This window comes from Empidonax traillii, unplaced genomic scaffold (assembly GCF_003031625.1).
Source record: "Empidonax traillii isolate 1590-97213 ecotype Southwest subspecies unplaced genomic scaffold, ASM303162v1 scaffold890:size686501, whole genome shotgun sequence".
NCBI lineage: Eukaryota > Metazoa > Chordata > Aves > Passeriformes > Tyrannidae > Empidonax > Empidonax traillii.
Genome location: NW_020956083.1, coordinates 37,901 through 52,382, shown reverse-complemented (window position 1 = coordinate 52,382; position 14,482 = coordinate 37,901). Strand labels below are relative to the sequence as shown.

The following is a 14,482-nucleotide window of genomic DNA, read 5'->3' as shown; positions in this document are numbered from 1 at the left end:
CAAAACCAAGTAGAAAATGTCTTTAGCAAGATGAGTTCTTCAGCTCAGTGAAGGCTCGTAGAACTCAGGAAGTTCAAGAGGCAGCAAAAGTCTCTCCAGTCCCAGTTGTTTCCTTGCAGTGGGAGCTCTGGCGTGGACACCTCGGGGCAGAGCAGCAGCCTGTGCCCTGCAGCCCCTCCCCGGGGCCAGACCACTAGGGGGTTGACAGGGACCACCAAGATTGCCTGCTTTGGGAACACTGATCTCCCTTCTGGACTGAAAAAGGCATTTAAACATAAGAGATTGTCTTTTGGTTGGAAATAATAAACACAAATGGAAGAAAAGGGTGAAAGCATTGAAAGCTCTGTGGAGAACAGTTCCTGCACCGTTAACACGGGACTTATAAAATCTAAACTATCCTCTATTAGCAGGCTGCTAAAAGTACTGTGAAAGTGGAAGTGGGAGAATTAGTAAAGTTTAAAAGCACTATAATGTGTCATTGATCAGACAATTTTGTTTCCTTAGGATCCTGCTAGTGCTATACAAAATAATTTGTTTCATCAAAGAATAAAATGCACCCTTGTATAAGTAATATAAGCAGCAAACAACTATGTGATTGCTTCACAAAAGACTAGTGAAGTGGTATCCACACATCCCATCCCTGCCTGCAGTTAGGCACTTTTGGAACTTCCACTGTTTTATAGAGTAGGAGGGAAATAAAACTATTTCTGACTTTGATCAGTGGGTTGAAACAGAATTTTGGTTTGATCCTTAGGTAACACAATAGCTGCCAAGTACAGCTCCATTTAATTCTGTTGCATATGTTACTCAACTTTGACTGGAGAATTAAGAATAACAACCCTGCTGACTCCAGACTGAGTCCTTTCAGGTGCATTTTGTCCAAAAAAAGGGTCAGTTGTCTATATCCTAAACCAAAACAACAGCAACAAGTTCCGGGAATGTACTTTAATATTCTGGAACAAGTGTTTCTGTGGATCCAGGCTGCTGCTCATTCTCATTAGGTCTCCTACAGAGCCCTTCAGGAGATCTAAAGGTACATTTTAGCTGTCTTACAGGTCAACGTTCCCAAAAATAAATTTGGCACAAATTCTTTTCTTTAAGATCTCCTTCCTGAAACCAAGAATGATGGATCACAAAAAGTCCCGTTTCTTCTTCGGGGAGTCAGGACTTGAGGCATTGAAACCAAGAGCCCAGGAGGCCCAGACCTCCCTCCCTCCTGTGCCTGGGAGAGTGGCCCTGGGCAGCCCTGTCTGCAGAACAGCCACAAGGCTTAGAGAGCTGGGATGACAAGGGGGTCAGTTCTGAGGAAAACAAGGCCACTGTCTCAGCTGTCTCTCTTGCCTTTGCTGCATCAGGCACAGAGAAGACAACAGGGAAAGCAGGGGACTGTGGTGCTCTGGAAAAGCCCCATTTTTATCCAGAACTCAGGCTGGTGCCCCCAGAATCTGCACGGTGCTGTGGAGTGTCCCCCCAGGAGGCTGGGATTGCAGCAAGGGCTTCCCTTACACAGCACCTGAGGCATTGGGGTGTTTAACTGCACTGAAAGGTTCCTGTGGCAAAGTGCCTCAATCCAGGTTCCTGTCAAACACAGCCACGAGTGACTGCTGCACAACAGCCGTGAGAACAGGCTCTAGTCTCATCCAAGGAGAAAACTCAGCAGCAGCAGCAGGTGAAGGTAAGGAGAGCATTCCCACTGCTGTCAGCATGCTCCCTTTTCAATGGGAATTGTTTGGTAAGGACTCTCTCAGTTGGAAGAATTTGCAATACAAAGCCTCAGCCTAGCAAGTTTCTTTTAATTTTTAAATGTACAGCATTTTAGTTCTACAAATGTAAAAAAAAAAAAACAAAAACAAAAACAAAAAAACCTTTACAATGTTTGGGTTTTTTTTTTTTTTTTGCTCGTCATGATCAAACCCAATGTGATTCAATGCAATCTGGTCTGCAGTTCCTGTGGCCCGATTGCCTTGGATGATGCAAATACAACGGCCAAGACACGCAGCTCTGAGGCAGCACCTGCAGGAGCCGCTCTCTGTGGCAGAGCCCCTGCAGGTGCTGCACAGGGCAGGGATGGCTACAGGTCGCAGGTGAGTACACACCGAAGGAGACACGGAGAGGTGTCAGTTCTGGTTTGCAGCACTGCCCCCCAGTCACGAGGCAAGGCAAGGTTGGGACTGGAGTTACAAGCAAACGAGGAAACTTCAAAGCAGAGACTTGAACTCCGCAGTCCCACCCGCCGGCTGTGCCAGGGTCCTCGTCTAAGCTGACTTTTAAGTTTCACTTAAAACTCCAGTTCAAGCTCCCATTAACAAAGCTGCACTAACACACTGGGGCACAAATAACAAACTGTAGCCACGTCACTTCGCATTGCCTTCCCTGCCGGGTCTGCACACCCCGCACGGCACGAGCAGGGGCCTCGATGCACTCGGGACCCACCATAAGTTACTCCACAGCTTCACACACTGCCTGGACTAGAAGCACAAGCATTACAAATCTATCAAAAAGCAGCCCCCGTGGTGGCAATACAAGAATAAATTAACCCAAAAAAAAAAAAAAATTTAGTATTACCATTTATTTGTGACAAACACTACGTTTTACTTACATTCCATGGGGAGAAAAAATTCCAGCGTAAACAATGAACGGAAGCAGTACTGAACTCGCGCGGCTATCGTGCTGTACCTGGACCAAGGCAAACCTCATCGCGCACCCTCCGTGCGCAAGGAACACAACATCAAAAGCAACACAGTTATATATAAACATAGGTAATTTTTTTCAGCCCTACATGGAGATGTAATTAAACAGTATAAAGCACTCAAGGAAAATCAATCTGCGGTTTTATATGCACTACATTGAGATCATATCCTGTACTGTAGGAGCTGTGAGCCACCAACACACAGTCCCTAAAAACACAGCTCAGAGATCACTGAAAGTCACGTTGCATTCGAGTTCCCCTACCCCACACTCAAGAAAACTAGAAATTAAACCAAAAATGATCAAACCAAGTTTAAAATTCCTAAAGTGTTTTAATTAAATCAACCATTGGATAATTAAGGTTGGTTTGCGAAAATATGGGGCTTTTTAAAATGGTGGGACACAGCCTGTTTCCAGTGAAACGCTGCTATTCCAATAAAACCAAAATAACCACATACATGGATATGATCTTCCCAAGTTAGTTCACAGGTAACATGTCAGTCTCAGAAGACAAAGTTTCTAAACTGTGCTATTGTTCTAGATACAATTAAGAAACTTTTAAATGAAAAAATTTATAGTGTCATTTCAATCAAAACAACATAATGAAACTAAAAAATGTATCACTGTTTGAAGAAAAAGCAACAGTTATGATTTAGACACTACAGTAGGTCGTAGAGACTGTAGCACTCTAACAGTTAGGTTACATTAAGAGGAAGCATTTGATTTTCTCTGGTGCTTTCAGGTTTGGGTTCAGTCAAGAGCCTGTTTCAGGCAGTGCTGTCCAGTGTTTGTCCCAAAGGGTTTGCGCTCGCCGGTTTGAGGAGAGGGTCACTTTCCATTTCTTGTTTCACACATCTAAAATGAGAAAACACCTGTTACTTAGGAGACAAAACACTGCTTCCACGAACAAGATGCTTTAAATCAGATACAAACAATTTGAAGTGCATATAACAATCTGTTGCCATATAACTGCCTCCATTTTTAATCAGCTGGCACTTTGGGAATCCCACCACTGATAATTTGAGAGCTTATTATCTCAATGAGAGGCTCAACTTTCTCTCCCCCCACCCCATTCAAGGGACTAATTTACAACCCCTCCGTGTTTCTGCTGGAAACGAGTTCTGACCCCTGCACATCCCTTTCCATGTGACACACAAAAGTGGGAGAGAGGGGGAGAAAGAGAGAGAGGAGCAGCTCAAAGCCCTAACCCTGAAAGCCACTGCCCAGTCACACTCCTGACAGAGAAATGGGAAGGGGCAGCTCAGCAGGAGGCCAGAACTGCCGGGGGTCAGAGCTGTCACCCTGGGCTGGGGTCACCCATTGCTGAGGTCAAAGCCACCACACTTCACACCCACTCACTCCTGCCAGCACTTTGCATCTCACATGAGAAAATGCCAATCTTGATCATCCAACCCCCTCTGGTCCTGCTGGAGGGCCAACAGCCCTCAGCATTTTAACTCTTCTGGCCAAGAAAACCCCTCACATGTTATTTGCCCACAGACCCTCACAGGGTCAACTTGCATCAGAGCAAGAGAAGTCAATGGGTCCCACTCACACAGACATTGGTCCATTTCCTGTCCTTGGCATCTCTGTGGTTTGTTGGTCCAACTCAGACAGCAACTTTAAAATATTCAGTGCAGCCTAAAGAGAAGAGAGAGCACTCAGCAATTCAGCCTCAGACCAGTTCAGTCATTTCATGAAAGCACTCACTTCAACCAACCAAATATTCTAATTTTGGCAATATATTTTTTTAAGATGCATAATTATGGTGGAAAATGCAATGGGGTAGAATTTCATCTTGCTTCATTAACCAGTGGGATGGTGCTGTGACAGGGGGATTCCCACAGCACTTGTTTCAGCAGTGGGGGAACATTAACACAGCAGGACCAGGAACAGCAAGGAAAAAGACACTAAATTAGAAACTGCTCAAACTGTGCAGAGCTTAAGACAAAGGACAGAAAAATACACAGAAAAGTCCTTTGCCAAAAAAGAAAAGTTACACAAAAATCAAAAATGCAGCACAGGTGGACACACGACTCTTCAATAGGGCCAGTGTGTCATGGCCCTGGCCAAGGTCAGTCCCCTCCTTTGAGAACTGACATTTTTTTTTAATTTCTTTCAGACCAATTTCAGGTGCAGTTTTCCTGAGCATGTCCCTGACTCTGGCAGGTGCCTCAGTGAAGATAAACACTGACCAGAGGAGGGGGCTCATGATTTAAGCTCCAAACCATCTGCCCTTTCCTCTTCTCCCCTACTGCCCTGTGCTCGGTCTGACAGGACCTCTGCACAGCCGGACATAGAGATGGGCATGAAAATATAAGTGACAAAGATCAAAGAAATCAAATTATATAAAACAGAAGAGTACTGCAACAGGTTTTAGTATAAAAATGAGCAAACTCGGGTTTCCTAAGTGTATTCACATATTGGAAACAATTCCTTCAGGCTGCACTGGGGTCACCTCTGGAGTCCAGAAGAACAAGAACAATCCCTGCAAATGAGAGCAGACTGGGAACATCCTGTCAGCTCCACCTGAACTCTTTTATAGCCAAAGTCCCCTGCAGCTTTCAGTCTGGCAAGCTCATTTTGTCACAAAGAAATACTGCAGCCACTGGTAACAAAAGGTCTTATTTAAGAAGGGAGCCGAACAGATTTAGAGTGTCTCCTGCTATCCAGTGCTGAACTGTATTTCTTCCACTTGGGATTCCACTCCAGCAGGAAGTCTGGGAACGTGAACCCAACGGTCACAGTTCCCAATGAAACATCAGCCCATTCTGATATAATAGGAAAATAAGCTGGAGATGCTCTTAGGGTTTATTGGTCCTTTTTGTACATTTACCGTCAGGTGCTCATGCAAATAATATCAAGATGAAGCAAATGTGCTTTTTGTAAACCAAATGTGCTTTTTGAGCACATGTTGAGCAGATTAAACATTATTCAGATTAGATTCTGATATTATTAATCATTATTTCAGCAACCTGTGAAATATTAGACAAGAATTAGCCAGGGAGCTGTACAGCATCCAATTCCTTGCTCCCAGCAGTGATATAAACCTTGGTCTTCCCTCAGGGAAGGTCCAAGAGCAGCATTTCAGCAATGTTCATCATACCATGTCGTGGCAAGACTCCACATCCTTTCCAATCCCATGGCTGATCAGTGGTGGCTGAGAGGAACAGTTTATAAGAGATACAAACTCGTTCTTGTTATTTTTTGGAAAGTCTTTATATTCAACCTGAAGAAAAGAGAAGGATTTCATTCTTTTCAGTTAACCAAGTACAGGAAGTGTATCACAACTGCTACAGATTATCTGCCCATATATGAAGCCAAGCCTTTGTCCTCAGCATTCTGTCAGTCAGCAGAGCCACTCTCATTGAAGTTTAACCCCGCTTAAAATGTTTTTCAGTACTCACAGGAGCTCTGCAAGCCTCTTGAATGAAAGTGGCTACTTAATAATGATTTTTGCTGGGACCTTTATTCTGAATACTGCTATCTGCATTTGAAATTCCTCTATTATGCTTTTTAATCCACCAAGCACCAAACATAAGAAAATGCACAGCCTACAACAAATGTTAATGTATGAAAGATTAGTGAAAGAACCTGATTTCAGATCAGCCAAGTTCAAGCCCCCACTGTGCTCCTACACTGGGACAATTTTCAGAAAACACACTTTGATTTTGTTCTTCCAAGATCTCAGAGTAGCACTGAGTCAGGGCTGAGGGTGGCCCAGAAATGCACATTTGAAAACTACATAAAAAAGCTGTAAAGTTCAGTACGTGTCACAGGTAAAGTAAAACTTTTACATGAATTCCAGCTGAAGAAGCAGCCCCAGAACACATCAGCCACCGGCAGAACTAAAAAAGCTTTAGGACAAACAACAGGCTGGGCCAGCTTGGATAGCTCTGGCAGGAATCTCGCGAAGCTGAACATTTACCTGGATTCCTTGAACGTTGGAGAGATAGTCCAGCTGCTCGGAGGGCCTGGTCAGGGGTCCGTGGGGGACGTGGCCTGAGGAGTTGCTGCTCTTCAATATGGTCTCGGCAGTGGGAGAGGTGCCCCCGTAGAGCAGCTCCCGGGCGATCATCGCCGTCACCGTCGCCTTGGCAGGGTTGGGAGCTGCTCGGCTGAACTCTTTGGTGTGGTGTCCTTGGTTGGCTCCTACAGCCTGGGCAACCTCAGGGACCATGGGAAGAATGCCAGCAGGAAGCTGCTGATGGCTGAGATAAGGCATCCGAAACTCATCTTCTTTATTACCTGGGAGGGGAGAGGTGCACACTGCAGAGCTGCTGCCTGGGGGCCCTCCTGCCGGCACCGGCAGCAAGAGCCATTCCGGAAAAAAATAATTTGTTTCAAATCGCTTTCCAACTATCAACAAACTTGGGGGGCCAATCAAGGCTTCAGCACCACTGAGACAAAGTCACTGAGTTACTGACTCAGGGCAACGCCGGCTCCTGCCAAAGGAGCTCCTTTAGCTCCAGGAGCAGTTTCTCCAGGTCAGCCAAGCCCACAGACACCTCAGACAGCTGCAATCACATTCTAGATCGAACCTTTGCTTTCAGAATTTTTTTATTTCATCATTTAAAACTGTAGGAGCAAATAATGAAATCACAGAATGGCCAGAGCCACTGTTAAATAATGTAAGGAGAGTGCCAGTCCACAAAGTTTAAACTATGTATTGTGAGAAGCAGCAGGGAGGAAAGGTAAAATGGAACATTAGCAGTGTGAAGAGGCAAGACTGACTGCTTACAGCAAATATCCAGCCACTGCCAACTGATAACAATTTACTGTCACTATGGCATAAGGTAGATTAAAAAGGGATAAGAACAGCCTTCTAAGGGGAACTCATACAGAGCTGTGGGGGGAAATTGCAGAGGTGTGCTCAAGAAAGGTGAAGACAGTGCCACTGAAATAAACTGAGGAGTCACTTATGGCAGAGCAGATAAATGAAGTTCTGCAGGGCTGAGCTGTTTCAAGTCTAAGCATGAAAACCAAAATGTGTAGGTGGAAGAAAGCAGGGATAGCAAAATCTGAATAGGAAGTCAGGAAGTTTACTCAAGATCTTCTGGGTGCAGTAAAATATTACTAAGGTCCAAGTCAATCCCAGCTATTTATAATTTAAGCAGCAAAGTTATACTTAAGCACATAAAGCACCTGAAAGGTGCTCTCCAGAACAGAAACCTGTGGTGATAGACAGTTTCCATACTGACTCCTGCCACCAGCTGACATTCCAGAAAGCAATGCCTGGACACAGGTGGCCAGGTTTGGAGTGTTTTAGTTCCAGCCTGTCACCTGGGTGTGACCCCCACAACCATCCACTGCCTAAAGTAAGTGCAGGCACAGCCCCTGCTCTGTCATCAGAGACCAGGCACAGACAGGTGGTTCTGGACAAGGCCATTCCTTCTCTCTCCACCTCTGCTTTAGGACAACCAGTTCCAGTTAGTGCTGACACCCTTTCTCATCTTCATCCCAGGAAAAGGGGCCTTGGGAGGAATAAACTCTCTGGAATTTGAACAGAACCTTCCCAAGGGCTCCATTTAGTTTGCAAGGCAGCAGCTGCACAGCTCTGCTCATCCCAGAGTGCTCAGTGGCACTGCTGGGGACACGGGGAACAGATCTGAGCCCCCCACCAGGGCCGTGCTGCTTCCACCCAGGTTACTCACTGGCTGGAGTCTCTTCAGAGCCTGGCTCAAAGAAGGTGACTTTTCTTCCATCACCTGGTTTCTTCACTGGGGTCTTAAAAACAAAAGGAAAAGAACTCAAACTCACAGTATCCCTTTAAAACTCACACCACTCCCCACTCCAAGTTTTAAAGTTTTCAAGACGCAGGGGATCTGACCAGTCAAAAATTTTACTGAAGAAAGTATTATTCAAAAATCTCAATTATTACATCACTACTGAGAAAAGTTCAGTGATTCTTATTCACTGAAGCGCTAAAATTATCCACAGCCCAGAGAAGTGGTATTAGAAACACACCTACTCAGGACCAGACACCAGAGTAAAGCCAGTTAAACTGCTGTTGGTTATTGGTACTGCTGAGGAGAGCACACTGGACACATATGAGCACATACAGGAAAAGAAGAAAACTAACCCCAGATGTGCTCCCTGGTAACATCTGCTGAATCCCCAGCAGAGCACAAGGCTCCTTCCCTGCTCAGGGACCCACCAGAGAGACCTGTAACAAACTTTCCACTTCAACTGGTGACAAGGCTGTGTAAAACTATTGCTACCAGGGTCCTAAAACCTTCAGGTCTGGAAGTTTCTAAGACCAACACATCAATTATCACAGGTTCTGAGCCATTCCATAAAGCAGAAATGCATTCATTTAGCCTTCTGATCAGACTGTGACTTACTTGAAAACCTGAACATTTAATGTGTCCAAAGCACACTATTTGTTAGAGAACAGTCCCCTCAACACAACTGTTTCCTGGCTAGGGCAGAGAGCACAAATTGGTTCCTCAAGACTCACCTTCTCTTCTGTCTTTAATGCTGGTTTTGGAGGTTGAGGTTGAGGGACTTTAAAACCTAAAATTTCCAACATATTCTCAGCTGCGTTGCGCTTAGCAACCTTTTTGTTCGTGCCCATTCCTTCAGCTGTGTGTACCCCAACTTTCACCTGGGCAGAAGAGGAAGAAAAACCAAATCAATTCTTAAGCAGTAGTGAGGGAATTCCCTTATAAGTGACCTGTGTATCCAGCAGGCCTGGAGTCACAAATCATTCTAGTGATCATTGTTCTAAGCAAGTTGTCATTTATTATCAATGTCATTGGCCTTCAAGCATAAAATACCCAAAGAGAAGGCACAAAACAATTGTATTTTATCATCTCACCTTGGGTACAAGATGAATAAATCCTATTTTACACAAAATAAACAGGTCAGGATGTCTTAACAGAACATTAATATTCCTGATAATTAAAACATTAGGCAGTTACAACATAGACTTCTGGTGCCCCATGGAATTTTTTTTTTTAAACCTGACTCAGATCACTTTTCCTGAACCTTTATCTCCTGCGAATGTAACCCATCCGATATTTTGTTAAATCATGTCATGGAAATTGGCTGTAATCCTGTTAAATCTCTCTGTCATCATGACAACCTGATTACCGTAAGAAAAAACCAAAGAGATCTCAGCCAGGCACCAGAACTGCGCAGTGAACACACCAACCTGCATCACGAACTCCCTGCGCCGGGGCAGCCCACGCTCTGTGATCAGCATGTACTCAGGCTCCTTCTCCTTCTTGGCCTGCTGTATCTGGGCAAGTCTGCTAATGGGATTCATTCCTTGACCATATTCTGGACTTGTTTGCAGCTACGTAGAACAACGTTTAGGAAATAAGCCAAAATTTGTGAATGTTTGGTTCAGTAGACAAAATGCAGTGTGTCACTGAATTCACTCATCTCTAGAATTCGAAAATACTGAAATAAAAGTTGCTTCATGAAATACTGTCACAGCCAAAGCGAAATACTCAATTTATTTGGCTCTGCTGTCACACTTGACCACATGTAACCTACCCCTGCTAATAGCTTTACAAGTTCTAATCCTGCTATATTAGGAGGGGCAGGCTTGCAGAGAATTTGCACGAGCAAAATCAAGCAAAACCCGAAGCTGTAAAGTCCGAGGCTTGAAAGTCAGAGCTTGATTTTTATGTGCCAGCCATTCCTGTATAAGGTTTCTCTTTCATCCTGAATTTACTGATAACTGCTGTGAGAGTGGTGTCAGAACCCCATTAGAGCGGGAGCAAAGTACCAGTTCATTTGTGCTGGCAAAGACTGAGCAGCTCAAGAGAGTTTATAATTGACTCAGAAAAGCCACTCGGCTGATGACTATTTGCACAGTCAAATTTCCAACCTTTTGTCTCTTACCTTCACTATTGATTTTGTTTTCTTTTTGATTCGTGGCTTCATTTTCTCAACCGTAGGAAGGGGTGGCAATTTTTTCAGTTCTTCTAGGACTGCTATTGCAGCGTTTTTCTTTGAGATCTTCTTGCTCTTTCCTTCACCTTCACCCATGAATTCTCCAACTGACACCTTGGTTACAAAACTCTTCATATGGGGAGGACCACTTTCCTTGGTCACCTGTTTCAGAGGGAAAAACTGAGTGAAAGCGTGATAAACACTTATTAAAAATGGTAGGGCACACTGGTTACAGCAAACTTCTCTCAAGAACTACGGATAAAGAGATTTTAGATTCTCATACGATCCAAAACGTAAATCATACTCACTCCAATAACATCATCCCACCCAAATAAGCATATACTTTTAAAAGATCAGATGCAGCAAGCAGTAAACAGTATTTACATGTAAGTCATTAACCCATCTTACTTAATTTTACTGATTTACTTTTTCAGTATTGAAATATGACTGTTCTATTTCATCAGTGTGTACTTCCCCACAGGTAACATCACCTCATTAAATGTGTCATGGTACAGTAACAAAACATTACAGAGAAAGCAATTCCTCAGGATCCAGCATTTTAGTTCAGAAATTCTGATCTCTGAACTCTGGAGTTCTGAAGAATTCTTGGAGACATCTAAGAGACAGCTGCCCACTACAGATTTAGTCTTTTAACTCCATTCACCTCACATCATACTTCAAAATATCCATATAGTCAAAAAGTAAGAATGAATTCAGAGCTTCCACCCACAGTGTATTTTTACCAGTGATGCTCAGGCTAATCTGCAATAATTGAGAGTTTCATGCAAAATTTCGTAGAACAATTTCAGAAGCAATTCAGTTACACACAACTGCATTTTCTTACTATAATAATTCAAAGAGTTGACTTAAAGGTTACTCTGCCAGCTCAGGAAAGCAGCACAGTAAATTAATACTGTAGTGAAACAGAGATGCTCCTGTGGAAGCTCCTGATTTAAGATAACTGAAATGATCAAGGAGGGGCAAAGAGGCAGCAAGCAGCCAGGCCAAAGGGAAAGGAAAGTCAGATGCACATGAGGTCACCCCATGGCAAGAAAAGAAACCTACTTGTGAGATTCTGCACCTCGAGGGTGGTCCAGATCAGTGCTTAGTTAAGCAAATACTTCCATGCTTGTCTTTCAGAGTGAGCTCTACTCTTTTGCCTCAGTTCTGCACTTCCATGTTCTAACCATTAATGGGGGGTTATGTTCTGGTTTTTCACTGTAACACTGATTTTTCAAAAAGCTTGGAAAAAAGATTGCACAGACAACCACAGCATAGCCGTTCACTCATGAGATCATTTTAGGGCATGAATTAGTGAACAGGTGGATTTTTCTTCTTCTTCCCTTTGCCATATAAACTCTGAGACAATCAGGGTGTCTGTCAAAGGTAAAAGTGTATTCACAACTAACAAGACACATTAAAAGTCAGTTGTTTGGGTTATCTAGGAGAGACTCAACTTAATGTGTACCCTTAATATTCTAATAAAAACAAATCTAGAGCTTGTAAAATAAACATACCTCAAAATTCACAGGCAAGTTCCTTTTAAGTGCAATCTCAAAAACTTGGCTTATTTCAGATTTATTGAGATTTTCATCATCTGGTTCTTTTCCGTTAACCTAAAAAAAGCATACTCTATTTAAAATAAAGATCCTATTAAATTGAATTTTATCCATTCAACCACTTCACTGAACTCTCCAAATTTTAAGTACTCTAACCTTTACTGCCACGTGAATGTGGAAAAATGCAGCCCACATACTACTACAGAACTGAAACTTAAGAAGCTCATTAAGGTGTATGTGTAAAAGCTTGCAAACCTTCATATTTTCATGTGCTCGTTACAGGAAAGAACAAATGGATTAAGGGCCAATAGGTTTAAAAATGTGTTTATAGAAAACCAAATTGAAGTGTTAAATGAACTGATTTCCAAATGGAAGTACCTTTATGAAATACAGCTTTCATATACTGATTGGACATTTGCACCAAAAGAACTAAGACAGCATCAGGTAAGAGAAAGGGCAGGAAAAATAAAGATCTGAGAGTGGGACCAATGTGAATGAGGGATGGGTGACCAGCCCCTGGCACAGTCCTGTCTTTTCACGTGCTCCCTTTTAAGTGCTTCACCCCCAGCTTTTTTCTCACCTGAAGAACATCCTACCAGGAACTTGCCCTAAATCAAATGGTGTCCATCTCTGGGAACTCACACCTGCCCTAGCAGTGCCAGTGAAGCTTTTACCCACAGGCACTTCTACGTATCTCCAGGTAAAACTCTGACTGTGATTTCAAAAACATCTTCACTGATGCTGGGATCAACATGAACTAACAGGCAACAGCAACAGAGAAATTTTAGGACCAAGTGTCCAGCAGTGCTATTAGAAAGATTATGATAAAGATGAACAGCAACAATTTCACCAATTATATCATGCCACAGTACTAGTTATGCAATCAGGTAGTAAAAGTGATTTCAGTATTTTATCGGAGAAGCAGCAGAAGAGCTGAGCTAGAGAGCTCTCATGGATTAAAACCAGTTTGATGGCAGCAAGCATCCCCTATGGCTGCTACTAACAAGTTGGTTTAAAACATGAAGGATTTTTTTATCCCAGCCCTTGAAACAGCCTCTTCCCATCTCAGAACCCCTAACCCTGCCCCTCATCCTGCCCGGCACGAGGCAGAACTGGCAAAGCCGAGGCTGAATACACAAGTCAAAGCCTTGATTTCAAATGCAACTGGTAAATTCAGCAGGAATAGCAGCAGAAGGAATATCTGAAACCCCTAAGGTCATGTTCACTCCAGCCTGGGGGTTCCAGGACGAGTCTGTCACTGCCCTCACTGTCAAATATGGGCACAACCACTTTGATAACAAATATTTTTCCACTTCTTGTAATTTTACCTATATTCTAATTTTCCAAATTCCAACACTTTTCTTTACTAAGATGACCCAGACTTCTCTTTATTGGATTAAATTCTGCAAGTTAACAACCCCTCAAGAGAATATAAATAGATAGAACAGAATTATTTGCTCTATTATGTTGTATATTCTTGACATATTCCAAGTCTATGCACAGTGCAAAACACAGGTTCTTTTCTTCAATACCTTAATCTAAAAAGAGTAAATTAATAGTAAAATAATGATTACCAGTCTATAGCTATTTTACTGGTTATTTTCCCTGTAGATGAGATCTGGATCAGTTTGTTTTATAAATCAAAACTAATCATACACACATGCTCTCCCTCTTTCCCTGTGCATCTCCAGGCAGGTGATGGTTCAAGTTTTCTTTTGAAGTAGTTTGCATGTGTGCAAAAACCATCCAAGGAATCTGTGCCTCTAAATCAGGACAAGACCTCAAATATAAGCATTGACCACTCCTAGCTCTCATCACGTTGTTCAAACCCATCTCCAGCAAGTGAAAACCAGTCACAAAAGGAAACAAAAGCAATATTAAAAAATCCCAAGCAAATTCCACAAGTACCATCCTCCGTTAGGAGGGATTTGACCCCTTCCAGAACTCCTTCCATGTGCCCTTCCTCAAGACTCCCCGTGAGCCAATGCACTTTTTTCCTGCCACTTGCTTCTAGATATGCAGCCCAAGAAGATGTGGGAAATGGCCATTCTTACCCTTAAAGTGTAATAATTTTATTCAATGATATCTTAATAGAATCACAGGATCATTTGGAAAAGACCTTCAAGATCATTAAGCCCAACTGTTTTTAATCACTGAATACTTTCTAATTTAAAAATACAAGAGTGAAATCGCATAAAAACAAACATTTGTGAAGAAAAATAATAATGAAAAAATGTACAAAATTACCTCCCCTCAAAACAGAAGAGTTCAAACTTCAGAATATTCTGTTTACACAAACACACACAAACAGAACACACAAAAATAACTAC

At 42.8% G+C, this 14,482-nt stretch overlaps 1 protein-coding gene across 5 annotated transcripts in view; it reads right to left on the bottom strand.

Moving 5' to 3' along the window:
* Positions 1-2,550: 2,550 nt before the first annotated feature.
* STAU1 (staufen double-stranded RNA binding protein 1) overlaps positions 2,551-14,482 on the bottom strand; it is a 28,736-nt gene continuing 16,804 nt past the window's right edge. For 2 of the 5 annotated variants that reach the window (XM_027902595.1, XM_027902596.1), the window contains 9 exons: positions 12,111-12,209; positions 10,543-10,773; positions 9,845-9,988; positions 9,149-9,295; positions 8,343-8,415; positions 6,617-6,936; positions 5,795-5,917; positions 4,244-4,329; positions 2,551-3,543 (listed from right to left, as the gene is read on the bottom strand). In XM_027902595.1, the coding sequence (XP_027758396.1) occupies positions 3,456-3,543; positions 4,244-4,329; positions 5,795-5,917; positions 6,617-6,936; positions 8,343-8,415; positions 9,149-9,295; positions 9,845-9,988; positions 10,543-10,773; positions 12,111-12,209 (1,311 nt within the window). In that variant the 3' untranslated portion in view covers positions 2,551-3,455. The remainder of the gene's footprint in view (positions 3,544-4,243; positions 4,330-5,794; positions 5,918-6,616; positions 6,937-8,342; positions 8,416-9,148; positions 9,296-9,844; positions 9,989-10,542; positions 10,774-12,110; positions 12,210-14,482) is intronic. The other 3 variants (XM_027902597.1, XM_027902598.1, XM_027902599.1) reach the window with 3 other exon arrangements.